This window comes from Trichoderma harzianum, assembly GCF_003025095.1.
Source record: "Trichoderma harzianum CBS 226.95 unplaced genomic scaffold M431scaffold_2, whole genome shotgun sequence".
NCBI classification, from domain to species: domain Eukaryota; kingdom Fungi; phylum Ascomycota; class Sordariomycetes; order Hypocreales; family Hypocreaceae; genus Trichoderma; species Trichoderma harzianum.
Genome location: NW_020209250.1, coordinates 1,864,405 through 1,889,964, shown reverse-complemented (window position 1 = coordinate 1,889,964; position 25,560 = coordinate 1,864,405). Strand labels below are relative to the sequence as shown.

General features: G+C 50.6%; 10 protein-coding genes across 10 annotated transcripts; 5 read left to right on the top strand and 5 right to left on the bottom strand.

Annotated features, from left to right (window-relative positions):
- The first annotated feature begins 554 nt into the window (after positions 1 to 554).
- M431DRAFT_134208 (hypothetical protein) lies at positions 555 to 2,270 on the top strand. The gene is made up of 2 exons (XM_024912513.1): positions 555 to 1,104; positions 1,170 to 2,270. The coding sequence occupies exons 1-2, from the start codon at positions 928 to 930 to the stop codon at positions 2,139 to 2,141; spliced, it is 1,149 nt and encodes a 382-aa protein (XP_024778800.1). The 5' UTR covers positions 555 to 927; the 3' UTR covers positions 2,142 to 2,270.
- A 172-nt stretch (positions 2,271 to 2,442) lies between these two features.
- On the bottom strand, positions 2,443 to 3,109 carry M431DRAFT_478239 (hypothetical protein; the record flags this gene model as incomplete). Its single annotated transcript, XM_024915653.1, has 3 exons — positions 2,443 to 2,514; positions 2,574 to 2,816; positions 2,876 to 3,109. 3 exons carry the CDS (start codon positions 3,107 to 3,109, stop codon positions 2,443 to 2,445), a joined length of 549 nt encoding a protein of 182 aa, XP_024778799.1.
- A 1,660-nt stretch (positions 3,110 to 4,769) lies between these two features.
- On the bottom strand, positions 4,770 to 5,399 carry M431DRAFT_63700 (hypothetical protein; the record flags this gene model as incomplete). Its single annotated transcript, XM_024921643.1, has 1 exon — positions 4,770 to 5,399. A coding segment is annotated over one exon (630 nt), but the record flags the coding sequence as incomplete, so codon positions are not given.
- Positions 5,400 to 7,284: 1,885 nt separating this feature from the next.
- M431DRAFT_75487 (hypothetical protein) lies at positions 7,285 to 8,094 on the top strand (the record flags this gene model as incomplete). Its single annotated transcript, XM_024922341.1, has 3 exons — positions 7,285 to 7,321; positions 7,586 to 7,737; positions 7,798 to 8,094. 3 exons carry the CDS (start codon positions 7,285 to 7,287, stop codon positions 8,092 to 8,094), a joined length of 486 nt encoding a protein of 161 aa, XP_024778797.1.
- Positions 8,095 to 8,347: 253 nt separating this feature from the next.
- Positions 8,348 to 10,305, bottom strand: M431DRAFT_478236 (hypothetical protein; the record flags this gene model as incomplete). Its single annotated transcript, XM_024915652.1, has 3 exons — positions 8,348 to 8,513; positions 8,577 to 10,073; positions 10,154 to 10,305. The coding sequence occupies 3 exons, from the start codon at positions 10,303 to 10,305 to the stop codon at positions 8,348 to 8,350; spliced, it is 1,815 nt and encodes a 604-aa protein (XP_024778796.1).
- Positions 10,306 to 10,781: 476 nt separating this feature from the next.
- M431DRAFT_504084 (hypothetical protein) lies at positions 10,782 to 12,308 on the top strand. Its single transcript, XM_024918407.1, has 3 exons — positions 10,782 to 10,812; positions 10,902 to 12,039; positions 12,110 to 12,308. Exons 2-3 carry the CDS (start codon positions 11,122 to 11,124, stop codon positions 12,209 to 12,211), a joined length of 1,020 nt encoding a protein of 339 aa, XP_024778795.1. The 5' UTR covers positions 10,782 to 10,812; positions 10,902 to 11,121; the 3' UTR covers positions 12,212 to 12,308.
- A 175-nt stretch (positions 12,309 to 12,483) lies between these two features.
- On the top strand, positions 12,484 to 13,757 carry M431DRAFT_106958 (hypothetical protein). The gene is made up of 2 exons (XM_024911627.1): positions 12,484 to 12,675; positions 12,764 to 13,757. The coding sequence occupies exons 1-2, from the start codon at positions 12,547 to 12,549 to the stop codon at positions 13,673 to 13,675; spliced, it is 1,041 nt and encodes a 346-aa protein (XP_024778794.1). The 5' UTR covers positions 12,484 to 12,546; the 3' UTR covers positions 13,676 to 13,757.
- A 409-nt stretch (positions 13,758 to 14,166) lies between these two features.
- On the bottom strand, positions 14,167 to 16,000 carry M431DRAFT_544345 (hypothetical protein; the record flags this gene model as incomplete). The annotated part of the gene is made up of 4 exons (XM_024921161.1): positions 14,167 to 14,619; positions 14,676 to 15,551; positions 15,629 to 15,909; positions 15,973 to 16,000. The coding sequence occupies 4 exons, from the start codon at positions 15,998 to 16,000 to the stop codon at positions 14,167 to 14,169; spliced, it is 1,638 nt and encodes a 545-aa protein (XP_024778793.1).
- Positions 16,001 to 19,189: 3,189 nt separating this feature from the next.
- On the bottom strand, positions 19,190 to 20,336 carry M431DRAFT_74798 (hypothetical protein; the record flags this gene model as incomplete). Its single annotated transcript, XM_024922267.1, has 3 exons — positions 19,190 to 19,327; positions 19,383 to 19,911; positions 19,972 to 20,336. The coding sequence occupies 3 exons, from the start codon at positions 20,334 to 20,336 to the stop codon at positions 19,190 to 19,192; spliced, it is 1,032 nt and encodes a 343-aa protein (XP_024778792.1).
- Positions 20,337 to 21,087: 751 nt separating this feature from the next.
- On the top strand, positions 21,088 to 22,686 carry M431DRAFT_1765 (hypothetical protein; the record flags this gene model as incomplete). The annotated part of the gene is made up of 3 exons (XM_024913078.1): positions 21,088 to 21,146; positions 21,218 to 21,522; positions 21,593 to 22,686. The coding sequence occupies 3 exons, from the start codon at positions 21,088 to 21,090 to the stop codon at positions 22,684 to 22,686; spliced, it is 1,458 nt and encodes a 485-aa protein (XP_024778791.1).
- Between the last annotated feature and the right edge of the window lie 2,874 nt (positions 22,687 to 25,560).

Here is a 25,560-nt window from a genome sequence, read left to right as displayed (position 1 = left end):
ATTTTGATGGGTCGTCTCACGTTTCGATGGAATTAGTATTGTTGAATCCGATTATCTTGCGTTCTTGAAAGATGAATGGAGGGCGTTCCGTACACAAGTATGCATAGAAATGCTTGATAGAGAAGACCTAGGAGGTTCGTCTAAGCAGGTGTATGAGACAAGACGAGGGGTATTGAAGCTTTTTCGCAGTTGGCGTTTAGTCTTCAAAACAGGCATTATGGTAGAATAAAACAACGGTTCTTATATACATGTACAATAATAGCAATAATCCCTCAAGTTTAATAAACAAGACAATAGAGTGGAGATTTGAGCTCTGGGTTTTGTTTTACCGCTCGTATCGCCTTAATGACAAAGAATGCTCTTCCCATCAGGTCAGAAACAGGTTATTAATCCCGCTTACTCATTCAGAGAAAAAAAAAACGATGCTCCGATCGGCGTTAAAAAGCACACCACATCTCAATTAGGCGCAAGGGGCCAATCCAATTAAGATCCTAATCTGTACTTGTTCACATAAGCCGAGGCAAATTCTATCAGTAGTAACTCGGCGGCGCTTCGTCGACGCCAAAGAGGCAGGAAACTCTCTTTTGGCCCCAGAAAATGCCAGACTAGGTCCGAAGAACTATCGATTCTAACGCCGATGATGTCGCTTGCCGGCAGTCTAGGGCTCGGAATCGGCAACGCGGTTCCTTGGTAATTGGCCACAAGCCGGGGCACTATCTGGAAACTATCCGCCCGAGCTGTCCGTTTGGCCTTTCCTAAATTGCCCTTTCGAGTTAATGATGTAATGAGGGGAGGGTCTCTTGGAAATGGATATAAGGGCTCAGCCGCGCAAGCTGTTCAGAGCTGAAAAGAAAATAGAGAGAAGGTGTCAGTAAAGGTAGAAGAACATATCTTCTCTCAATTGCAATTTGAAATTCCATCGCAAATATGGCTTCCAACGAGAACAAGTTTGAGGGATGGGTTGCTCTAGACAAGGACTCTGTCGAGGGCAAGATGGTCTGGCAGGAGTACGAAGTTAAGCCCTGGGAAGAAACAGACATCGACATTAAAATCTCACACTGCGGTATCTGCGGCACAGATCTGCATAAGCTCCGATCTGGCTGGGTAAGCAAGACTCTCATATAATCGAACCCCCGGAACGAACTGAGGCTAAAACGTGTATTGTTCAGGGTCCGACTGCGTATCCCGTCGTCGTCGGCCATGAGATTGTCGGCACGGCCGTGCGAGTCGGCAAGGAGGCCGCCGCCCAGACCGGCATCAAGGTCGGCGATCGGGTCGGCGTGGGCGCGCAAAACGACTCGTGCCAGTGCCGTAAGCCGCCGCAGACCGTCGAGGACCACTCCGACTGCGAGGCTTGTGCATCCGGCAACGAGGTTTACTGCCCGCGGTCGACAACGACGTACGGCGCCAAGTATCTCACCGCTGCTGGCGGGAAGAGCATGGGCGGCTATGCTCGGTTCCATCGATGCCCGGCCAAGTTCGCCTTCAAGATCCCCGACAACCTCCCGAGCGAGCATGCCGCGCCCATGATGTGTGCGGGCGTGACGGTCTTCTCACCGCTTGCGCACTTTGGAAACCGTGGTGAGGGTCCTCTCGACCAGCGACTTAAGGGCATGTCTGTTGGCGTCCTCGGAGTCGGCGGCTTGGGCCACTTTGGCATCTTATTCGCCAAGGCCATGGGCGCCGATCGAATCGTAGCCGTGTCTCGTCGCTCGGACAAGCGAGCAGACGCTCTGGCTCTGGGAGCAGACGAATACATTGCCACGGCCGAAGAAGAAGGATGGGCAAAGAAGCACGCCCGAACTCTCAACCTCATCATCTGCTCCATCTCCAGCTCCAACATGCCCCTGACCGAGTACATTGGCCTGCTCAAGCGGGAAGGTATTTTCTGCCAACTCGGTCTTCCGGATGATGGACAATTCAAGGTTGGTGCTGGAACGATTTGCGCGGGCCGCCGATCGTTGACTGGAAGCTTCATGGGTTCACCTCACGAGATCCGCGAGATGCTGCAGCTTGCTGCCGACAAGGGGATCAAGCCGTGGGTTGAGCAGTGGCCGATGAGCGAAGCTAACCGTGCCATTGTCGATATGGATCTCGGAAAGGCAAAGTACCGATACGTCTTGGTGAACAATGACCAGTAAAATGCGAACTACCCATTACGACCCTGGTGGTCGGTAATACGAGATGCGGAATGAAGGAATGAAAAAGGAGTTTCGAGTGTGTATATATCAATACCGTAGTATCTCTAAAAGAAAATGATTGAAAAGTAGTCTATATAAGAATAGCTCTCGGACAAGAGAATTGTGAAGACAGATAAGACAGATACATGTAGACTGATGCTCTCCCAGGTATCCTGCAAGTCAACCACTCATCCAAGTTATTCCGCAATAGCCCTCTCAACGCCATCATCTCTTGTCCCTTAGTTAAAGCCTACATGTACTATTAACTTGTCTCATATACTATTAACAGCTCTGAATCAAAATCCACATGGCCTAGGTTTATGCACTGCTTCTCCTATAAATCATCATCGTTAGCCGAAGCCACACATTGTCTAATCCTTTAGAATTACTTACACCAGTACATCCATAACACGGCCAAGCTTCAGCCTCAGCACACTGGCAGCAGCAATCCGGTTTATGGTCAGTGCAGAAGCCGCGTTTAAGCATGCCGCCTCCTTCGTTGTGGGTGACTGCTAAATCGTTGCCCGCTGCATCTTGAACGGCCGGGAAATTGATGGTTCCTGACCCCCAGGGGTCATGCTTCAAATACTTCGCCTCATTCGCAAAAGTCACTCCGCCGTGTGGGCAAGACTTGACCTATAATCCATCATCGTTAGTCAAAGCCACACATTGTCTAAACCTTCAAAATAACTCACACCAAAACATCCAATACACGGCCAGTTTTCAGCTTTAGCACACTGGCAGCAGCAATCCAGGGCATCGTTACTGCAAATGCCACGTTTCGGCATGTCACCTCCTTCTTTGTGTGTGTCTGCTAAGCCGAGGCCCGCTGTATCTTGAATGTCTGGTAAATTGTAGGCTTTGGTGTTGCTAGGCAAAGCAGTTGCGAGGGCACCATAGAGGACAACGAGGCTGATCAAACACTTCATGATGAGTAATTTTGTGGTTTGGGGAGCTTATATTTGTGAAGCTTGTGACTTGGTATGCTATTTAGAGTTGGGAGACGACGACGAAGAAGGATTGTTTGAGAGATAGCTCTTGATCTAGTACTCTTTATTTGTATCTAATGAGGGAGTGCAGCTGTCATTAACACGTGAGCGATGAACAGGCCAAGCCAAAATAACAACGATTCTGTTGTGTTCATAAAGTTTCGTTCAGTCAAGTCGTATCTTTGTGTTTTGAAACCGCACGTTCGCGAGAAATCACCCTCCTTTGTATTCTGAATACAGCTGACTTCGTCTTGAAACACATAGAAACAACAGAAATACACCATTTGGAGATCAATGCGCAGAACCCATTACTTAAAACTAGGAATGAAAGACACTTGATCAAGACTGCAAACAAAAAGGAAATAAATTAAGAGTTTTGGCATAAAAGGAGGTTAACGGGGACCGTTACAGACCCAACCACCCCAAACAGCGCCCAACATTTCCAACCGTATGTATTCCGCATATATCTTCTCATTTACTCAACTTCTTTCACCTCTGAACGTAGATGCAGATCCCCTAGAGGCCGCTCGTGGTGTTGGGTGACCTATTCTGGAAACATTTGCCCCTGTTTGGTTGGCTCATGGGATGGTTCACATCGGGGCCGAACAAGAGGCGATTTCTGCAATATCTACAAGACTGGGTGCCTTTGAAGGAATATTGGTAGCCGATGATAACTGGAAGTTATTGAAACGGAAGTTGTCCGAGTTGGTATACTCCGTAACAGATCTTGGCGGCGGCGATCGTTGTCAATGGGAAACACTGCATATGCTCTGGAGGATTCCACAAACAACCCATAGGATGCGAGTCAAATGACGTATTCCATGCTATATTAAGCTCTCGATGGACGAAATGCTTTATAGCAAGCTAGAATCCACGTGTGTACATCATTCGTTCGGAACCGCCTTATAATACTTTTCCTCTATGTTCTATTCATCATATTGCCAAGCATTTATCAACAGCTACACTCAGCATGTCATCATATCACTCCATGAGTCATGGGTGCTAGGCACGCATCACATCTTCAATCTCTCCATAACAGAGCTCTCTGAACGATAAATCAAGGGATATCTATAAGCACGTCCTATGGATCAAATACAATCATTGCGTATGGCCACAGCGCTCACGCCAAACATTAGTTTTCGCTTCTCCACAAGCATCATGCCGAATCGAAAATGCAACAAACAGCCTCTCACAAATGTCGCCCTTCCTTTCACTCCTATCAGGTTTCCAAAGCTCTCATCAAAGAAAGAAAGAAAAAACTCCAATCCATTATCTCGTAGGTCCTCGTTTCGAAACGCCTCCGAATCATACAGTGTCTCCAGAAGATCCATCGTTACCGCAATGGCGCCGGCAGTTCAGTCGCGGGAGGTTCTTGCGCAGGCACCTCGGCGGCGTACAGAGGCTTGTTTATCATTCCACTTGCCAACTCGCTAGGCGTCGACTGGCTGTGAAGCTCTGTAGGCGGTGTTGTGTGTTGGTTCATCTGCACTTTGTTGTACTGCTTCCGTCTCCTCCACCACCAGAAAAACAAGCCGAGGGCCAACCCGACGACGACGATCGGCACGGCAACTCCAGCTCCTATCGCAGCCTTTGCTCCCGAAGAGAGGCCACCTGATGAGCCGCCAGAATCAGAGCCCGTTGGATATGCCGGCCACCCAGTTCTTGTCCACGATGTTGGTGGTGTGTACTTTGTTGATTTTGCCATTGTTGTCGTCTGAGTGTCAGTCTTTTGGTAGACCATTCGAACGCCAAAAGCATTGAGGCCTTCACGTCCTGAGAAAGATCTCGTCACCGTGCTCGTGATGCCGTTGTCGCTCACTGTCATAGGGAGGGAAGTAACATCGCCTGCAATCCATGTACAAAACAGCGTTGACCAGACACTCTCCAGGGTGCTGGCTGTGACGCATGAAAGCGAGAGGTCGGTCCCAAACGTCGGACAACATGTTACCGTCGTGATGCTCTTCGCGCCGATGTTATCGTGGCAGGCAGAGTAGTAGCCCGTGGGGCACACTAGACCGGGCGAAAAGTATGATGTCTCGTCGGTGTGGAAGCCTTTTGGGAGACAGGACGTTGAGAAGTCAATGCCAGAGAGGAAGCTGGATGCAAATATGCCATCGCAGTCCGCGGGACGAGTAAAAGTGGTCGTCAAGGGGTTAAGTGGGAACGAGGTAACGACGGGATGGGCCGGTTTGGTCGGGGCCTGAGTGGCTGTTGAGTCTATCTGAGCCATTGGGAAAGAATGAAGCTTTTTTGATGAGAGGTGTAGCAATAAAGAAGGAAGCAGAAGCAAAAGCAGAAGCAATGCAACGCTCCGAGACGCGTTCTATAGCTAATGCCGGTATTAACGTAGCGAGGAGGGGATCTTGCTGGATATAACCGCCAAACGCAAACCCAATCAACTACACGCATACATGACACACGACAAAAAAGAGAGAAAATCAGCTAAAGAGTAGGAAGAGAAGAAGGAAAAGAAGAAAGGGGGAAAAAAAAAAACTGAGCTCTCGCAGATGAAACGCCAGACATACATGGTCCCAAATCCTAGGCCCCTCCCATCCCATCCCATCACGCTATATTCAACCTTACATGTACACACAACGGCATAGCACGACACCCCCCGTACAATTTGTCACTTGGCAAAAAAAACACAAATTTCCCTGTTCTCCTCTCCTGGGAACGACATCAGCGTGCATACAGAGAAGCAGCCGGGCCAGCCACTCACAAAAGCCTGGCTGGGGCGGCTTTTCGATTCCTAGGCGAAGGATCGACCTCCATGCCGCGAGAAAAAGCCCACACAAGCGATGGCTCGGGCTTTCAGCTTTGCGGACGGGCCAATGGGGGTGAGGAGAGCCTGTGGGGCTTCGGCGAATCGACACATGTTTGTACTATCTTGTGGCCGGGGGTTGGAAAGGTTGAATGATGGACAAGCGAAAGTTGTTGCAGGGAGTGAGATGCGGAGGATTTTGGGGCTCTGGGTTGTGGTTTTGGGCAGTCTGTTGGAGGGTCAGATTTCAAGTTTTCTCTCCTCGGGTCGTTTGAGTTGTGTTTTGGATTTTTTGTTGTTGGAATCCTAGCTGTGACTTTCTTCTCTAGAGTGGCCCTTTCTTCGACTGTTTTTATTTTTGTTCAATGTCTTATTCTCAAGAGTTGACTATTGTCTTTAGATGGTTCCACTTCCTCAGTAGGCGGCTAAATAGTGACAGTTGGTATTTGATAGCATCGAATAGAGCAACCATAGAAGATAACAGCCGAATTTGCTTGGAGCCTTGGCCTCGCAGATGCAGCAACACTGCCACATATTCTTCTTTTTTTGGCAGCATCAGCCATATTCAAGAGGGGAACCAAGAGAGCAAGAGGGGGCGAGAGTACATACAGTAGCTGCTGCAGGGGGTGCGACATTTGCTGGATGGATCAACCTCCAGAAGGATCCGCATCCATGAACGAGGCACAGGGCAGAGGCGGCACAGGGCACTGCTTTCAACTAGGGCATTGATCCGCCAACTTGGGGCCATACATTTGACTGTTCATGTTGGCACATGCAGCTACCGGACTCGCGGTAAGGCTCGGTTCATTGACGAGTTGCGTGACTGGGCTGTTAAGCGCTCTTGGTTGTGTCGGATGCAACTGATGTAACAGAGTGTGTGCGTTGAGCTTCTATGAAGGGTCCGATTCCTAGTGTCTTCAAGGTATAATATGGATATTGTATGTGTTTTCCTTTACATGTAGTCTACATATTAGGTGCTTATTGTAGCATTCAAAACACCTGATGACCTGGATCCTTGAGTGCGCTCTACAGTAGTGCTGAGAATTTGATTGATCCCCGCCATGACCCTGCACTGAACCTAAACGACGGATCCCCCCCAAAGCCGCTATAACTCAGTGCTTAGCCGCCAGACCGCCAGCCCCACCACCTTCTGCTAGCCTCGGCCTTCGCTAGACTCGCTTCGTCGCGACAAACCATTTGAGCTCCAGTCCAAGCAACTTCGACAAGACGACAGGCATCGAGCCTAGCACGGAACCGGAACCCGACGTTGAATCTGTCATAGATCTCTGATACGACGCATTACTCATCATCAGCCTTCTCTCACATGCTCTCAAACTAAGCAGCCTCGACCAACATGGAGCGCTCACAGCCAGCCTCGTCCAATCTGATGGGTAAGCCGTCCATATGACCTCTCACGATGCTTCACAGTGCTTCGCCTATCCTTATCCATGATCTTATAGCATCATCTACATCTTCTATATTTACATTGCCTATCTTGAACATACCCTGCTGGCTGTATTCTCCCACCCAGCTCTCCCCCTACTACTCAAATTCCGTCCATTTTGATGTGACACATTCATCGTCTCTCATCCTCGTATAAATCTTCACATATACATCCATGTCTATACCCTCACATTCTCACACCCCCCTCACAGACAACCACAACCGACTCGTCGCCGACATCCTCACCCGTTACCGCACCCTCATGATGCTCGCCACCGTCCAAGCAGAACAAGACCGCAACAACGCCAACCCCGAAGCCATGGCCGTCACCGGCATCTCCATCAAAATGGAATTCGACGGACTAGTACGTTCACCCCTTCTCTCCCCCTCCTTCGTTTCGTACAAAACTCACCTTGTCAAACAGTACACCTCCATCAAGGAATTCCTCACCCTCTCCCGCAAAATCAAGGAGCTCTGGATCTTTGGCCCGCTCGGCACCGAGGACAGCGATCGCAAGGAGAAAGAGGAGCAGCTCGATCAGGACGTCAACCGTGTGTCGGAGCTGCTTAACCAGATGGAGGCTTCCAAGATGAAGAGCCTGGCGGAGAGCAATGGCGGGACGTGGCAGCCGCTGGTCAGGGAGGAGATGGAGAGCACCATTGCGGCGGCGGCGGCTGCTGCTGCTGCTGCGGCTGCCGCCTCGACTGGTGCTGGACGATGATGAATGACGTTTGGTTATTGAAAGGGGGAACTTGTGTGCTATGGTTACTAGGCGTTGGGAATGCATTTAGGAGTTGGGTTTCACGTTCATAGAGGTGTAGACAGATACCACCCGACCTTCATCGAGTACTAATTTAACTCTGAAACACGAGAATAAAGAAAAAAAGGGATATCCCATTGATAAACGCCAAAGAGCCCTTAATGGACATGAGAATCATAGACACAAAGTCTAAAAATCTATAGCTACATTGTTTTTAACCCTCTCCACCTTCAGGATCCTCCTCGTCCTCGTCACCCAGCTGCTTGTCAACGTCCTTTCCACCCGACTTGTCAATTGTCGCCACGTTCATGCCTCCGGCAGTCAGCCACAGGAAGTGGTTCGATCTGAACTGATCAATCTGCGTGAAGAAGCTGTGGAATCTATTCAGATAATGTCAGATATGCCTTCTTTCATGATATGAGCAAGAAAAGAAGTAGACTTACGAATTCTCCTTTTCCTCGACGCCAAAGATGCGCGAGTAAATCTGCTCCTGCTTAAACGCCTCGAGCTTCTCATTGTACTTGTCAAAGTCAATGTCCTCCCGTCCGAGCGTCTCCTTTGCTCTCTTGTTGTAGTTTTCAAACACGGGCCGCTCCAGAAGCAATCCCAGACCGGGCATCTTAGGAATGGCCATCTTCTTGGGGCCGTAGCTCTCCGTGATGCGGTCCAGCGAGGTTCCGCACCGCACCATCAGAGTCACCAGACCAACCATCTTGCGGATCTGGTGCATCATGAAGCTCTGTCCGTGGACCTTGAGCGAGAGCCACTCGGTGTCGCCGATGATGATGGGCTTGGGGTTCACAACAAACGACCGGATGTGTCGCTTCGATGACGGGTCGCCATGCGACTTCTGGACGGTGTAGTTGTGGAAGTTGTTGGTTCCCTCGTACTTGTTGAGGGCCTCCTGCAGTCTCTGGATGCGTTCAGGCGACACGCGATACGCACGCTTGGCGCCAATGTACGCCGCCTTGATGTCGCGCAGGGCAAAGTCCACGGGTCCCAACTCGCGGCGCTTGGGCTGGACCGTCTCGAGAACGACTGTCGGCTTTTGGGCAGCGGCATCTTCGCTGGCAGCGGCAGGTTCGGCATTTTCTGCAGACGGCTGATCCTTGTCGACCATGACATAGTCTTCCTCTTCTTTGGCTGTCTCTTGCTGAGCAGCAGGCTCAGCAGGCTCTCCGTTGTCGGCCTTCTTGGCATCATCTGTCTCCGCCTCTCCTGAGGCTTGTTCGGAGTGCAGGCTTTCCAAAACAGCGGCTCTAGTCTCTGGGTCTAGTCGGGCCAATATTGGCTTAATCTCCTTCTCATCCACTTCTTCCCAGAAGTTCTTGACATCGGCCAGTCGTGCGTTCGTTTCCTCTTCGGCGCCGTACTCCTTGTTGATCTCAACCAGCTTCTTGCCCAAGAAGCTCTGCGGGTGTGGGGGGAGAAGACAGTAGCTGGGCATGAGATATTCGTACCACCGCGAGTCGCAGTATTGGTAGCAGTTGTAGCTGTTGTTGGTTCTCTGGATACCCCAGACTCGGATCTGAGCCGGGAGAGCCTCGTTGATCTTGTCGACAATGTCATCCTCCTCGATAATCAGCTTCAGACTGATGACGTTGCCTGCGGCATGCACGCCCTTGTCAGTGCGAGCGCAACGGGCCAGACTCGACTTTCGCGGGTCGTCTGCGTTGGCCTTTGAGATGGCGCCAGCCTTGATAAAGGCCCGGAAGAGGTCACGCTCAATCGTCTCCTCTTCGCCATTGAGCTGCATGCCCTTGTAGCCCGTGCCAGCATATCCAATCATGACGGCAACCTTGCGCTTCGGTCGACGGCTCTCGGCCTCAATCTCTTCCTTAGAGAAGGGATTCGCCTTGGGGTTGTCAATGTCGCTAATCTTGCGGCGCTTGAACTCGCGATACTCGTCATTGCGCTTCCGCTTGTCTACCTTTGTGCGGCTACAGTCTGATCAGCGCCGTTGGTAAATGCGGCCAACCCACCAATTGCAAATTAACAGCAAAAACTGGTATAAACCCACCTCCATTCTCCGCGGCCTCTATCGCCTTTCTTTCCCTTGTTTCCACGGCCGTTGTCAGGTTTCTTATTCTGGTTGTCGCCTGAAGGCTTTGCATCGTTGCGCTCGGTCGTGGGCGCACCACTAGCGACAGGAGCCTCGTCAGCGGCCGCCATGTTGGCATTGGAGATGTTGAAGAATCCCGCGGCCTGAAATCTCGAGATTCGAGGTGCAAGAGAAATCTCGAAATGTTGCGATGCGGCGGCTAAACTTTTTGGATCAGAGAATTTCCTGCCGCGAGGCTAGAATAGTGGGGCAGGGACCAGTATCCACTACCGGCTCTTTTTGGCACTGATGTTTAGTTACCCTGTAAATTGTCGAGAGAATCCCGTTGGGATTTACATGAAGCTGGAGAAGATGGGGTTCGTTATCTTGGAAGAATCTAGAATAGAAATGGAGTTGGAATTGAAAAGCTAAAGAAAAATACTTTGAATTTATTGAGCGAGTGAAACTACTCTCTATATGCTGTAAGTTGTTCTCTAATGATACTCAGACCAGACGCTTACATCACGGATTATCACATGTCTTCATTACTGAAAGCCCGAATTACCTTAGTATAAAGAGCTCCATTACCATGAACAATACACCTTTACGGCAACAGTCCAAGCAATACAATATTCGGGGTAAGATCAGACCATATCGATAGATAACAAGCATATTGATATCATCAAGACGTGTGCCTAAAATAATCGCCACTAAATCATCTCCACAGACAACCCAGAATCTTCCAACTTCTAGTGCCTCGGCGACGTCATACACTTTACAGCCCAAGTTCTCAGCCTTGCAGTGACAGCTCCTTTCCAAGCTACATCGCATAAACCTCACACATTCCCTTGCCATTCTTCATGATCGCAACACGTTGATTTCTCGTCTTTCTGCGAGTCGCTAGATCCTCACACTCTTTTTCCTTTCTTTCTCCTGTCCAGCATCAAATGGCACCTCGACGCCGCACATCCAACTCTGATCCCAACAATTCCATCTCCAGCGACATGGCCGCCCCTACGAGCCACGATCAAGACCAAGAGAAGAACCAGGTCTCAAAACACCATCCGCCGTATCTGCCGACGCCCCTCGAGCGAATAGCCCTCGGCATCTTCCCCGCGATCCTCGTCTTCGGCACCATCTTCTCTGTCCTCTCGCCCGACATCCGAGCCGCTGAATATGACCACGTGTCGCAGTCGCACCACCAAGACCCGAGCAAGGCGCCCGGCTACTTTGCCCGCAAGAACAACGTCTTCAACGTCTTCTACGTCAAGCGAGGCTGGGGATGGATCACCTTTGCCTTTGTCTTTTCCCTCCTCGTGCAGCCCACCGGCAAGACGCCGCCTGCAGTCGTCTTGATGAGGAGAATCCGCGCGGGGCTGCGGTGGGTGGCCGTCACGGGCTGGTGGTTTTTCGTCACGCAGTGGTTTTTTGGCCCACCCATTATTGACCGCAGCTTTCGGTGGACCGGCGGCAAATGCGAGCTGGCCCAGCGAGAGGTTGCCATGGGAGATGGTTCCGTCAAAGAGATGTTGACGGCCGTAGCGTGTAAGGCGGCTGGGGGTAAATGGAAGGGAGGCCACGATATCTCGGGGCACGTTTTTCTTCTGGTGCTGGGAACTGCGTTTTTGATGCAGGAAGTTGGCTGGTCGGCTCTCAGATTCAGCGGATGGCTAGCTGAAGAGAGAAGCATCGTCGTTTCTGACGGAACTGTTCAGAGCGCTAGCGTAGAGTCCGAGACGGCCATTGGGGAGGGCAAAGGAGAGCCCGTGTTCAACATCTCAGGAAAGACGGCCATAGGCATCATGTCATTGAACCTGTGGATGCTGCTGATGACAGCCATATACTTTCACACGTGGTTTGAAAAGGTGAGTCGCTTGATATGAGATGTGGAGAGAGATAGAGAGAAACAAAGAAAGCTGACAACCCGTATTATAGCTTACTGGGCTTTTGACCGCCATCGTAGGGATATACACCATCTATTATGTGCCTAGATTTGTACCGGCTGTTCGAGGAGTGATTGGCTTGCCGGGGATATAGATAGCAATGCGAGCATGAACTGTATAAATTCGAGTTGAGAAGATAGGATAGCCATATTGAATTCTTAATGATTAATAACTTCTTCCCTGATAAAGTGTTTGAGAATGAATTAGACAAACGAAACACCAAATCTGTTGCTTACTCTGAAGCTATCATTTTGAATGCCGATCTGCTATGGAGGGGCATCTGTCCAACCTCTAATAGCGCACGGACCATTTTCTCCGAGGTCATCCATCTTGCATCATAAAATAGAGGCAATCCTACTTATAAAGCGTCCATCTCAATACAAACGCCATTATCAACTGATCATCTTTACCCGTTTTTACATCACCACAATGTCGCGATTGAAAGTTCCCGCAAACCTCCATGAACTCGTCAAGACGACCTTTTCCAAAGCCCTCTCTGCAAATGAGCTTCACTACTTCCCCACTCAAGTCACCATCCTCCATGTCAATTCTATTCCCGTACGTGTCCATCTCTCTCCATATATACTCAATCTATGATAAAGTATAAAAGAAACAAAAATCAACTGATGTCTAACACACCTTCAAGTTCCAACTGCGATTCTCTCCGTCTCTGGCAAACAAGCCCAAAGGCCCCCCTCCAGATCCCTCACAGCCGCGCAAGCCGTTTGATCCCTTTGCCAATCCTCCAGCCTCGCTCTTCATCACAGACTTGGGACCATCTCATTTCCTAGTCTTGAACAAATTTGCCGTTGTTCCGGAGCACTTCATCCTTGCGACCAAAGAGTACAAGCTGCAGACTCATCTGTTAGAGGAATCCGATCTTGAAGCCACGCTCGCCTGCATCGACGCCTATGAACAGGCCAAGCAAGACGGAACCTCTTCAACTTCAACTTCACTGGAAAAAGAATCACACGATGATGGTCTTTTCGCCTTCTTCAATGGAGGCCAGCACTCTGGAGCAAGCCAACCTCATAGACACATTCAGCTCTTGCCCATCTCCCGGATGAAGGACGGCCTAGACACAGACTCGTCATGGGATGTGCTCGCTCAACAGGCAGATAAACTAGAAAAGACACCTTTTGTTGCTTTTTCAGAACCCATCAGCACGGAAACTTCCCCAGCAAGTGTCCACGCCGCCTATCTCCGTCTCTACAAAAAGGCGTGTCAAGCAGTTGCTCAGCATGCAGGAGCTACAAGTTCAGCCTCAGAGGAAATTCCCACCACTGGAGAAGCCAGAATCAGCTACAACATGGCCATGACAAAGGACTCGATAGTCATATGCCCTCGTCTAAGCGAAGGTTCCGAAATCAAAAGCAGTGAAACATCCTCACCAGTTGGATCCCTCGCTCTAAACGGCACTCTCTTAGCAGGGACAGCACTGGTGAAGAGCGAAGCAGAGTGGGATGCTTTGAAGAAAAGCCCAAATGAATTGCTTGCCGTACTAAAGAATATCGGTGTTCCACGGGAAGAGGTCATAGATGAGCAGGTCAAACTATAGCAGCAAGTAGACCAAGTGACTTAAAGAGCCATGCATTAGAACTAGAAGAGATGAAATGTTTACTCTAACATAAAATTCTGCGCCTTTCTGACCGTTGGTCCTTCCGTATCCGTGTTAGTCCGTATCCGTGATGTTGCTACCCTTTGGTATGCGTCTTTGGCAAATGCGAAATGCAAAGTATGTGATGCAATCTGAAAGGCAAAGCCTAAACCGCAAAGTATGCCATGCGAAATGTAAAAATGAAAAACGCGACAAAGAAATAACAAAATGAAAACCGAAAAAGCAAGCAAATTTCCCCATCCCTTGTTCCCTAAAACCTTGTTCCCTAAAACTCCCTTTGTGCGAGACTTTGTTCTCGTGACGAATAGCGTGCTGAACGCAACAAATGAAAAACTAATAAAAGAAAATCCCAAAGTGCCAAGTGAGACAAAGGAAACAAAGCGCGCCTTCTTTGTGCTGTCATGTTCCTTAAGAGCGTTCTCAAGTTTCCTTCATTCTTCTTCCGTCTTAATCTCAGCTTTGATCGGAACGCCGGCGTCTTCGTCGTCACTGTCGCTGGAACTCTCACTGTCGCTCTCATTCTCGTCATCCTCCGTCATCTGACGGGGATCCTTCTTTTCTTCCTCACTTTCTTGGTCGTCCTCATCGTCCTCATCGACCATGACACTGTCCTGGTCTTCTTCATGATCACTGCGTTCTTCTTCGGCATCGGCCAGAGTCTCGGCATCCTCATCCTCGTCAGCCCAGCTGTCGTCGTAACCAGTATCTCCCAACTGGCCATCTGCTTCCAGCTGAAGCCATCGACGATGACAAGTCGAAAAGCCAAAATCATAGCTACCGCCATGATTGCTAATATATCTCGAGACCGCCATCCAGGAGAGCTTAGCCCGGTCCGGGTGCAAACCATGACCCAAAACTCGGACGGCTTCTTTCAACAGGTGGATCTGACAGCAAAGTTAGAGCACGGCGCGATATTACTACTACTGCTGGTTAAACTCACATCAATGTCAGTCCACTTTGGGTCTCTGACCCTATTCTTCTTGTCCTTTGTCAAGGTGCGGTATCTTCCACGCAGAGTCGACTCTGCCTCTGCGAAATTTCCCAACCGCTTGATATCCTTGTAGGAAATGTTCTGTCTCCTGGACTCTATAAGGAAAAGGTCCTTCTCAGCTCTTTCGAGACTTTCTTCAGAGGATAGCTGAACGAGGGGCATGCGTCTGGCACGACCTTCCGGCTGCCTGTGAACAGGCAGCTCGCGCTGACCGTTGGACGGGAGGAGCCGACGAGGGGGTCGAACTGGAGCTTGGCTGGGAACTGGTGGTTCATACTGAACTGGGTTCTGCATACCCACCATGCTGGTAGTAGCTTCATTCAACTGCGGGGCGGCAGACGAAAACACATTGCGTTCCTCGCCAGGTGCTTCATATCTGAAGCCATCCTCAGGAGTCGGCTCAAAGAGACTGCCGTCGTGGGTCATTGCCCAAGGCTCGCCCTGAATCGGCTGCTGCACAGGTTCATGAGGCAAGGTGTTAAAGTTGAATTCTGCAGGCTCATAGATTGAAGCCTCAACGCCCGGAGGCACAAGCGTCGGCATATAAATTGTGGGCTCAGCCGGCCCATACACTCCTGGTTGAACCGTCATGGGCTCAGATGCTGCTGGCTGGAAAGTTGTAGGCACAAAGGCCTCACCAGGTGCTACCTGCTGGAACAGAAGAGGCTCGATGACCTCGTCTGGGATGTTCTGCATCCCGAATGCTGGTTGCTGTTCCTCAGCCATTGGGAGCAACGGAACGAACTGCTGGTGCTGCTGGTATTCCTGCTGGTGTTGGTGCTCCTGGAATTGGGCCAGGTATGGCTGGTTGAAAAAGTTAACGTCCTGTAGTCATTCAAAGTCAGTATAGCATTCACCATGCACCAAGGTAGACACGGCGTAGAAGAATGAACAACACATACCTCAAAGTCGGACAGGGACTGAAAGAACTCGTCTTCCGGCATGTTCAATCGACGTAGTTCATAGAACTGCGCATTGGGGTCCATCGATTCCCACACTTGGGGAGGCGCCAGAAACTGTTCTTGCTGAAGCCTAAGATAGGCTTGTCTCCGGCATTCCTCACAGTTTGGATGAAATTGGTGATGGTACACAGGATCGGTACCATCACCGTTGCCAAAGCCTGGCGCTGCCTCAAAGCTTTGGCCTCCCGGGAAGGCTTCGTTCCCGGCTGGAGGGTTACCTGCTGTTGTTTTTACAAGTAAGTCCGTCTGTTCCCGCCTAAAAAAGACCAGCCAGCTTAACTGACCGTCACTACCCGCTGCCTGATTATCCATGGTCTGTGATGATGGTTAGAGATGGATCTGCTATGCACGGTGATGATGTAGATTCCCGTCCTGAAGATACGCGGTGGGGAAGAGAGAAGCTGGGGGTGGGAAGAGACGAAGGGCATATGGACATACTATTCTGATGTGATGAATCTTTCGATGGGATGATTGACGATGATGTGACTCTTTGGGTCACAAAAACAAAAAAAACAAAAACAAATCTTGCTCGAACGAAACGCGATGCTTGGGAGGACAAAATTCGAAAAGGCAAAGGTCGAAAATTGTTTCCTTTCTTGAGAAGGAAAATGTGACAACGAATAGAATAGGCTTCGTCTAACTTTGAAGACAACTACGAATGTTGGTGAAGAAGTTGTGCTCAAAGAACGTGTGGTGAATCTCGAGAAGGAGAAGGAGAAGGAAATATTTTTCTTGCACTGAGGAAGAAGTTTGAGAAAAATAAGTAGTACTCTGCTCAAGCCCTGACAGCTGGCAACGAGTTTCGACAGACAATAACAGAGTCCTCGAGCTGCTGTCACTTGGCAACATTAAGTGTCCGAGGTGCACATGCCCTGGTCGAGCTTCGATCCTCCACATGATATAAAATTCAACTTGAAATTGACCACCTATGGCTACTAAGTATATGTGATGACAGGAGAGTTAGATGCACATTATTTCGAGATGATACTAACCCACTTCAATCTTTTGCTTTGCCCCTTTCTATCCTGCACAGCTTCCCGCCATCCCCCTACGATCATCTCGATAGCGCAAGATCCACTGGTCATTGCTTCCCGTTACCGGAAATGCAGACAATAACAACTTTGATTAAAGAAGATGCAAGTAATTCCAAAACCGGTATGCCAGAAGTCGTTCAATCATCTCAAAAGAGGCGTTTCCCCCACCCATCTTCATCCATACCCCTGAAACTCCAAGCTTCAAGGTTAACATTCAGTCCCAGCGCCACCAAATGTAAAGAGGCGAACTTGACATTGTACGCCAGAAGATCTCTTTTTTGTAACACGACAAAGCCTCCAAATCAAGCAATCTGACACAAAAGGGAAAGAAATAGGGGAAAGGACTGCATATTCTAGTCGCAGAATAAAGCTGGAGAAATGGCAACACAGCATCGCATCACTCAATTGCTCACTCCCAACACAGACCGCTTCCCTGGAACGGCAACGTCAAGCCTCAACTGTCAACACGAAGATTGGCTTCAGCGATTCAGGCTTAGCGGCCGTCAACGCTTCTTCCCGAAGACCGGGGTTCTGGATCTGCCGTTGTTTATTCTCGCGGCCTCTCCACATTCATGTCGTCCGGCTGGGGCCCTGGGATTGCCGACGTGGCTAAACCCTGATGGTTCAAACGAAGGTGTTTGAACAAGCGGGAACAAACCGCGTCTTTACCGGAAGTCTGCATGCAAGGCGTGGAGGGACATGCATGAGTGGGGAGTGGTGTTGAAGCAAAGAATATTCGAGAGGCAGAGTATGTGGATTTTCTGAGTCTAGAGACAAGAGGCCATAAACTGGTATGCATTCATCCCTGTGCGTACTTATGCATAGAAGGCTGGTGATCATCTAGACTGCATCACATATTGCTACCCAGCGTTCTCCATGTATCTGCGAGTGGTTTGAATGGAAGAGTACAGCTACAGACAAAGAATCAGTCGTATGCACTGCACTAGCTATTGCTTCCATATTTGTTACAACTTCCATTACAATTCTTCAATGCCATCTACTGAACATCACTTCAAGTCCTTAAGTGCTCGGACAAAGACCACCATCCCCAGAGGCGGCACAAAGGAAACGTGCAGTCAAAGCTTACTTTCATCATCCACCCCAACCTTTTCCTTTTGTGCCGTCCTGTCTTCTCCGTATATCCATCTGGTTACCACAGCTCGCCCCATTCATCAGCTGAATCGCGTTATACAGAGAGGTCTCAGCCCGGGTAACCGAGCGCACGCAGGTCGCACGGCATGTCCCAGCCAACAAGCACAAACTCCGAATTGCAGAAAATAGCACTGCAGGACGCAAAATATTTGTCCATCATGCATATGGTGTCATGTCAAATAGTACAACATATCGCCTACTCCGTTGTATGCGTATAATAGAAGCCCATCATGCAATCCAGCCTGGACAGAAGATGGAAGCGTGGAAGCTGTAGAAAGGCTGGTAGGTTATTTTATGACACATTTCCTAAATCTGATTCTATATCTAGCCGCGGATAGAAATTATCTGCGGGAAGCACATTCGGATGCGGAGCGGTGAGGCTGTCTAAGAGGGAACATCTGTTTGCACGGGACGTGCCGATGATATTAGATGACTCTACTATCATCTAAAAGAGTACACATGGAAATAGTGGGTGGTAGAATGAGTAATTCAAAGCTGACACGGACCGTCGAACATGGTGTTCCTCGTCAACTATATTGCTAAAGGAAAAGATGCATCATCACCGTTCAGAATGATCTCAACACCGTCAATCTTTCATCTCTGCGCAAACATGCCCTCTTCCACCCATCGCCACCTCCGGCATCCCGCATATTCCAGAAACCGACGGCCCTCTGGCGTACAGTCGTGCATTCGACCCATCATATTCGGGATCGCCTTTCCCGGGACCCAAAGACGATCCAATTTCACTCTTCTCCATTCGGAATCTCCAGCTCTCAGGGCTAGATGTGATATGAAGCAGCTTTTCTGTCAAGCAGGAAGATGAATGTGGGTTTGCACGTCTTACCGCATACTCTTCAAAATAACCCTCTAACAGCCAAACCAAGTATGAATCGTAAATGGGAAGAAAACAATAGAGTGCCTGCCTTCATTGCTCTACCTATAAACTAAAGTCTTATTTTCCTCATATCCCGTGACAATCTCGTACCGCAAAGCAGGTATCCAAAATCGCAACCCTGCATATTATTCCATATTCCTCCGAGTAAAGCAGGTATTCGAAGCCAAAAGTTTTCGATCCACGTACTTTAGCATATCCTACCCGCTCCAACAAAGACAAAACGCCATAAATGCCGTGAAAAGGTGTCAAGTTTAAAAGTAAAAAGCGGAAAGGGAAGAGGAGAAGAAAACAAAAGGAGACATGTATATATGTACATCCAAATGGGAACAGCACTTCCCTACGAAGATTAAAGAATCCGGCATGAAAACGCCAGACAAAAGCTGAATAAGAAATAAAAGAGAGAGCCCGCAAATGCCAACTCTAGTCGTCCCACTCCTCGTCTAGCTGGTCTATCAATCGGTTTTCCGCTTCGTTATTCCGGCTAGAGCCAAGATGCTGGTAGCCTCTCCTGCTCGGCAAGAGGCGTCCACAGGATGACAACAAGATAATGAACATATCCTACACGCTTACATTAGTGGAAAGGCAGCCCCGCCTTGGGCCGGGAAGGACGCACGCTGAAAAAGCCCCCAATACCGGCCCACAGACTGTAGTTGGGTAGCTGCCGCCATCCTCGGGCGTGCGCGACTGTGCGATTGTAGAAGACGCCGCCGAGGATGTACACAAGCACGGCAATGACAAGAATCAGCCCGAACACGCTGCCGGGGCCCACGCTGCCGGGCTTGTGCGGCTCAGCGTGGGCGCAGGCGTGCACGGATCTGGCTTCAAAGAAGTAGGAGCACTCATCGGGATCGACGCCGACAAATGAGACCGCGGTAGTCTGCCCGGGGTCCCGATCGCACAGAAAAGAAATTGTAGCCGACTTCCGTCTAACCTTGGCAGTGCTGCCGTCACGATCAATCGTCTCGACCGCATGGGCGTGGCCAGGCGATGAAAGGCCCTCGTCGTAGCGTTTCGCACCCCGCTTGTCATAATCATAATCGTCATCGTTATCTGGGCTCGACTTGCTCTCCCCACACGGCGATCCGCCGGTGTACTGCAGAACCAATTTTCTTCCCCGGCTATGCAAGTCCAGTGATAGAGATCTGCATCGACTATTAGCGCGCGGAACCGACTGCGATGCAATGCAAAAGCTTCAAACAAACCCAATTGAGTAGACGCTGTTGTGAGTGGTGTAGTAAGCGCTAACATTGGCCCACTGGCTCTCCTTCAATCCGACGACATCGCCAACGGGGTCAACCACGGCACCGCAGATGTTGAGCGTAAAGTTCTTGCCATAGTCCCAGCCTCGAGCGTGATAGTCCTTGTAAATGCCTGACTTGTGCGTCTTTCCATTATCCGGTGGCAACACCGCGGTATCTGGTCGTAGGTCGAAGAAGCCACCGGTGGTGGACGAGGTTGCCGTACAGGCCGGCGGAGGCGCCGTCGCTGAGGGAGTATCGGCGGCGGCGTTGACAGCGCCAGCGGCCGTAGCCAGAAGCAACGCGAACTGAGAGACTGAAGGAATCATGCTGGACAGAATCCTTTGGGAAAACTAGTTGGTGATGGAAGAGAGTGGCGCCTTGAGGGGCTGTCAAGTTTGCGATGCTTGCGCGATCATCAATTGCCGCGTAATACGGGGGCGCTTGATGTGAGACACGGAGAGACAAAACGAGCGACAATGTCTTGAGCAAAGGCCGATGGCTGTTGCAACGCGGCAGAAAATTCACAACCTGATCCTGGTAGCTTTCAACAGGGAATCCGCGACGTGGTACTTCAAAGGAATGGAGTTTTGGGTGATGTAAATGGTCTCAGCCTCGCAGCCCGCCAGCCTCAAGCGCAATGATACCTGGGCAAAGCAAGTTGTCGTCAAGTCACGGGATCTCGATTTGCGTCTCGCCCTCTGGTTGGCGGGTTCCTGGATGACGTAGATCGTCGCCAACTACACGCCGATCGGGTAATGTGTTTGTCCGTTTCGGTCTAGCCCACCAGGAACCCGAGCCAAGCTTACCTGAGTCGGGAGAATTCCAAATCCACAAGACACGATTCTGAAGCGTGTATACACTCACAAGACACGACTCGGAAGCGTATACTCCCGACACCAGCTCTTGGAAATTCGTCATACTTGCCCAATGGCTTGAGGCAGTGTCACCTATTTTCTTTTGTTTGTGTGTGTCTAAGCCTCCTTGGAGAGATTGTTTTAAAAGGCACCGACAGTATCGTCACAGGGGGAACAAGTGCTGGGCCAGCTTTTTTTTAGAGCTTCGCATCGACGTGTCACAATGGGCAAATCATCGCCAGCTGCCACCGAGCAGCCTCACGGTTATGAATTTGGTGGACCGTAAGTCGCAATCTCTAAGTTGTGGAAAAGAAAAGAAAAAAGGGTCGCGAGATTCTAACGTGTTCACACAGGCTCGGTGCTTTTGGCATCTCCTTCGGCCTACCCGTTCTCGTTTACCTCTTCACCTTTTCCTGCAACGACATCTCGGGCTGTCCCGCGCCCTCGTTCCTGAGCCCCAAAACTCTCTCAATCGACCAGCTGAAGGTCGAGGTTGGCTGGCCTGAGGATGGCATCTTGGGATTGGCTAGCTGGAAGGCTTCCGGCGCTTTGGCGGCATACTACCTTCTCAACCTGATTCTATACGCGATTCTCCCTGCTGCCGAAGTGGAGGGAACAGAACTGCGATCTGGCGGCCGCCTCAAATACAGATTCAACAGTACGTCATACGGAAAGAAACAATTGCATGTGATACGCATATACGGGCTGTCATGCTAACCTCATCACAGCCATGTACTCCAACATGGCGACTCTCTTTGCGCTTGCCGCCGGAACCATCGCCCAGGGTGCAGAGTTCCCCGTCTGGACCTTCATCAGCGACAACTACGTCCAGCTCCTCACCGCGAGCATTCTGCTCTCGTACGGCATGGCCACCTTTGTCTATGTCCGAAGCTTCAGCGTAAAGGCTGGCAACAAGGACAACCGCGAGCTGGCCGCCGGAGGACACACGGGAAACATCCTGTATGATTGGTACATCGGACGCGAGTTGAACCCTCGCGTCACGATCCCCCTTATTGGAGAGGTCGACCTGAAGGAGTGGTGCGAGCTTCGACCCGGCATGATGGGATGGATCATTCTGAACTGCTCTTGGTGCGCTCAGCAGTACCGCAACTATGGTTTCGTCACAGACAGTGTCGTCTGCATTACCATTGTGCAGGCCCTGTACATCATTGACTCGTGGGTGAACGAGGCAGCCATCTTGACGACCATGGACATTACCACTGATGGCTTCGGCATGATGCTGTCATTCGGAGACCTTGTCTGGGTCCCGTTCGTCTACTCCCTTCAGACTCGGTACTTGTCTGTTTATCCTCGCTCGCTCGGCCCCGTTGGGCTCCTCGTCTCCGGTTCGCTCATCGGTCTTGGTTTCTTCATCTTTCGATCCGCCAACAGCCAGAAGAATGTCTTCCGCACCAACCCCAGCGACCCAAGCGTTGCTCATCTCAAATACATCGAGACCAAGACCGGCAGCAAGCTTCTCACCACAGGTTGGTGGGGTATCGCCCGCCACATCAATTACTTTGGCGATTGGATCCAGGCATGGCCATACTGCCTGCCTACAGGCCTCGCCGGATACCAGATCCTTTCTGCTGGCGCGTCTACGGCCGAACAGGCGTTTGTCATGGCCGATGGCCGACAAGTGGTTCAAGGCGAAGCCAAGGGCTGGGGCATGTTTATCACCTACTTCTATATCGTGTACTTCGGAGTCCTCCTAATCCACCGTGATGGACGGGACGACGTCAAATGCTACCGCAAATATGGCGAGGATTGGAACAAGTACAAGAAGATTGTGCGATGGAGGATTATTCCTGGCATATACTAGGCGGTGATTGACGCCCAGCTGAACCTCTAGCTGAAATGAAAGGATCTTGCTGCTCCTCTTTGCCGAGAGAACCACCGAAGCAACGAAAAGATCCTGATTTAGATAGAGGTGCAGCTTGGATGTTGGTTTGTAAAGTGGAAATGCAACAGGCTGTCAGTGGCGCCGTGGCGCCTGCAGCCACACGCGGAAGCCATTCGGCGTTTCTTGTCAAATATTAGAGTAGAATAGCAATAGTCTAGATGTAATTGTAATCCTGAATAGACATGTCAATGCAGTTGGCCGACCACTTTTTGCGCTCCGTGGATGAGCTAGCTCCGGTCCTCGGTGAAAGGCCAAGCTTGGCTACAATTATGAGGGGAGAGGCTAGTTGAATCGAGTATCCCGTGCGGCCGGTTTGAAGGAAGCTGAAAAGGGGGCATGGGCATAATATGCGTAGTATAAGCATATACATGCATACTTGGACAAACGAGACGGGCCGAACTCCTCCCAAGGCTGAGGAACGCCAGCCCAGATGACCGAATGATTCCCAAACACGGCATCACCAGGTTGCCCCCCGTCACTGCTTATTCCAGTTAACCTATAATGGTAAGAGACATTGTCTTGTCAAGGCTACCAAAAATTCTCCCGGGCCCGGCGGAACGGGGTCCCGGAGATGGTGTTGTGAGATGAGTACACCGGTACTGGAGCTGCCAGACCTGCGAGTCTTTGCCTGCCTGGTATGGCCATGCACCGAGCAGAGCATCCAGCTACTGGTTTGGCTACCCTTTTGGGTTCATGGGTGGTTAGGGGAGCTCTCCGCTTCACACGTGTTGGCTGTCAGCCCCCATGAAGCGATGCAACGATACAACGAGACAGCGTGCTGAATATGGTTATCCAAGATCTGCCATTAGACTCGTAATTGGAGAATGCCTGAGCAAGTTTGCACTTGATAGTTCCTCCAATCTGCATAATACCTGTTAGAGTATAGCAGGCAGTTTTTGGGGTAGTGAAGCCTCAGCAATCATCCGGATTGGTGGAAAAGTTCTCAGATACCTATTTGAGGATAGAGCAAAGGGGATTTGGCGAAACTCCCCGATGGTCTTTTTGCGTGCACAACAAAACGGCCCGAACAAAGGGGCGCTAAACAAGGAGTCAAAGAAGGAGTCCCCAGGCATTTAGTAGTCGGGGCATCGGGGTAAATGCGGGGAGACGATGCGGGAGCGGAGTCAACGCCTTGATCGGCATTCATTTGCTGCTCTTTTCTTTGTTCAAGTTTTTTCTCACGAGGAACTAGCCTTGGAGACGCAGATTCAAAGGAAGTAAGTCGAATCCGTTGAAGGATGGGATGCACGGCATTGCAGCTTGCTTTGATGTACCACGTGAGGGCGCACGTCTCCCTTCGTATTGTCAGTTGCCACATGAAACAGCTTGGCCATGTGCCGCTCCAGCTAGGATGGTGTTTAATGAGCTTCGGGAGTTTCCCCAAAGCCTGACTAACAGACGAGGCCGGGACTTGGTGCCTGAGTGGCGCCCGGGAGAGGCCACAAAGCCGGCTTGCCACTAAGATGGGATGGATATGGAGTTGATCCCCACGATGATACGCTCCGCAGCGGGTCCATGCAAAAATACCACCCCAAGATGCTCATCAGCGGGCCTCAAAGTCGCTTGACGGCCTGGTTGCTTGGTCTGGTACTAACAAGTCAAGGTTACGGACAACTTTACGTACTAGCCAACCTAGCATGGGGGGAGCATACCGCAGGGCAGCAAAATTTGTTTTTGTCGACAGCGTTCCATTCTAGCGGGATACCGTGGGCTCATGGCCTGAGCCTGTTGCTGTCGCCTCGCCACCGTTGCATTTGAGCATGTATGCTACCTCGCCTCGTCTTGTGCCTGAGCCTGTTGTAACATCAGCACGAATGCTCAACCATAACAATGGTATGGCTTGTGAAAGCCCGGAATACTTGCACAGCCGCGACGATGAACCGTTGAGATTATTTACCCGTCCACATCTCTTCTTGCGGCTCTGTTATTCCCGATGCCATTTGCCATGACACGGCATCAAAAACGGCCTACCAGCCGTCCGTCCAATCCAAGAGCGCCTGTGCCAGCGTTGACCCGCTGACTACATAGTAGCATCTCTCGCTTGGCCGGTCCTCTTCCGCCGAGCTCGAAAAGGCCCCATCACGTCCCATCCTCCTCGCCGATATTGGTGCGCAGGAACCAATACCACAGCTCTAAAGCAATGAAACGATCCATCGTAGATCGGAAATATCAAGACTTGTTGCTCGATGGGCCTGGAAGGCGTCGATGGAGAAGACGCAATAGTTCCTCGTGACCGTGGACCCAGGATACTACAAAGAACCCAGGAAGACGCCCCGCAGGCGGAAAAGTCCTCCGTGCATAGAGGTGTGGCCATGATGGGATGTCGCTTTGCAGCCGAGGGCCATGATGAGTTGAGCCTTGGAGGAGAGCCTAGATGATGATGCTGAGAAAAAAAAAACAATGCATGGCTCATCGGCCCTTCTCTCCGACTCTACGAGTTGCCACAGCTTGGCTGTGCGGGACGAGGCCCAATGCTGTTAGCCATTGTCTTGTCCAACTGCTCCGGGACTCCCCCCGCAGGCTGTAGAGCGGAACCTCGTCCAGTGCCTGAGCGATGCAACCCTCCTCGGTCTCTAGAATCTCGAAAGCGTTCTGGCACTCTCGGGTTGTCACCCTAGTAGTGCTTCGTGGTGTGTTCGGTCAGGGACATGCCATGAAGAGTATGTACAGTAGCGTGTTCTCTCGCCTTTCTCCGAATACGCGATCATAGGCACGTCCACCGCTTTGGCTGGCACGAGGTGTACGGGATGCGCGACAGAAGTCTATGCTGTGTAATGTTGGGGGTGCTGTGCT

Bases quoted from the DNA above. Each gene is read 5' to 3' on its own strand.
- M431DRAFT_106958 (XM_024911627.1), top strand. From the start codon at position 12,547: ATGTCGCGATTGAAAGTTCCCGCAAACCTCCATGAACTCGTCAAGACG. The intron at 12,676-12,763 runs GTACGTGTCCAT...CACACCTTCAAG, and splicing joins TCCATGTCAATTCTATTCCC to TTCCAACTGCGATTCTCTCC.
- M431DRAFT_134208 (XM_024912513.1), top strand. From the start codon at position 928: ATGGCTTCCAACGAGAACAAGTTTGAGGGATGGGTTGCTCTAGACAAG. The intron at 1,105-1,169 runs GTAAGCAAGACT...TGTATTGTTCAG, and splicing joins ATAAGCTCCGATCTGGCTGG to GGTCCGACTGCGTATCCCGT.
- M431DRAFT_504084 (XM_024918407.1), top strand. From the start codon at position 11,122: ATGGCACCTCGACGCCGCACATCCAACTCTGATCCCAACAATTCCATC. The intron at 12,040-12,109 runs GTGAGTCGCTTG...CCCGTATTATAG, and splicing joins TTCACACGTGGTTTGAAAAG to CTTACTGGGCTTTTGACCGC.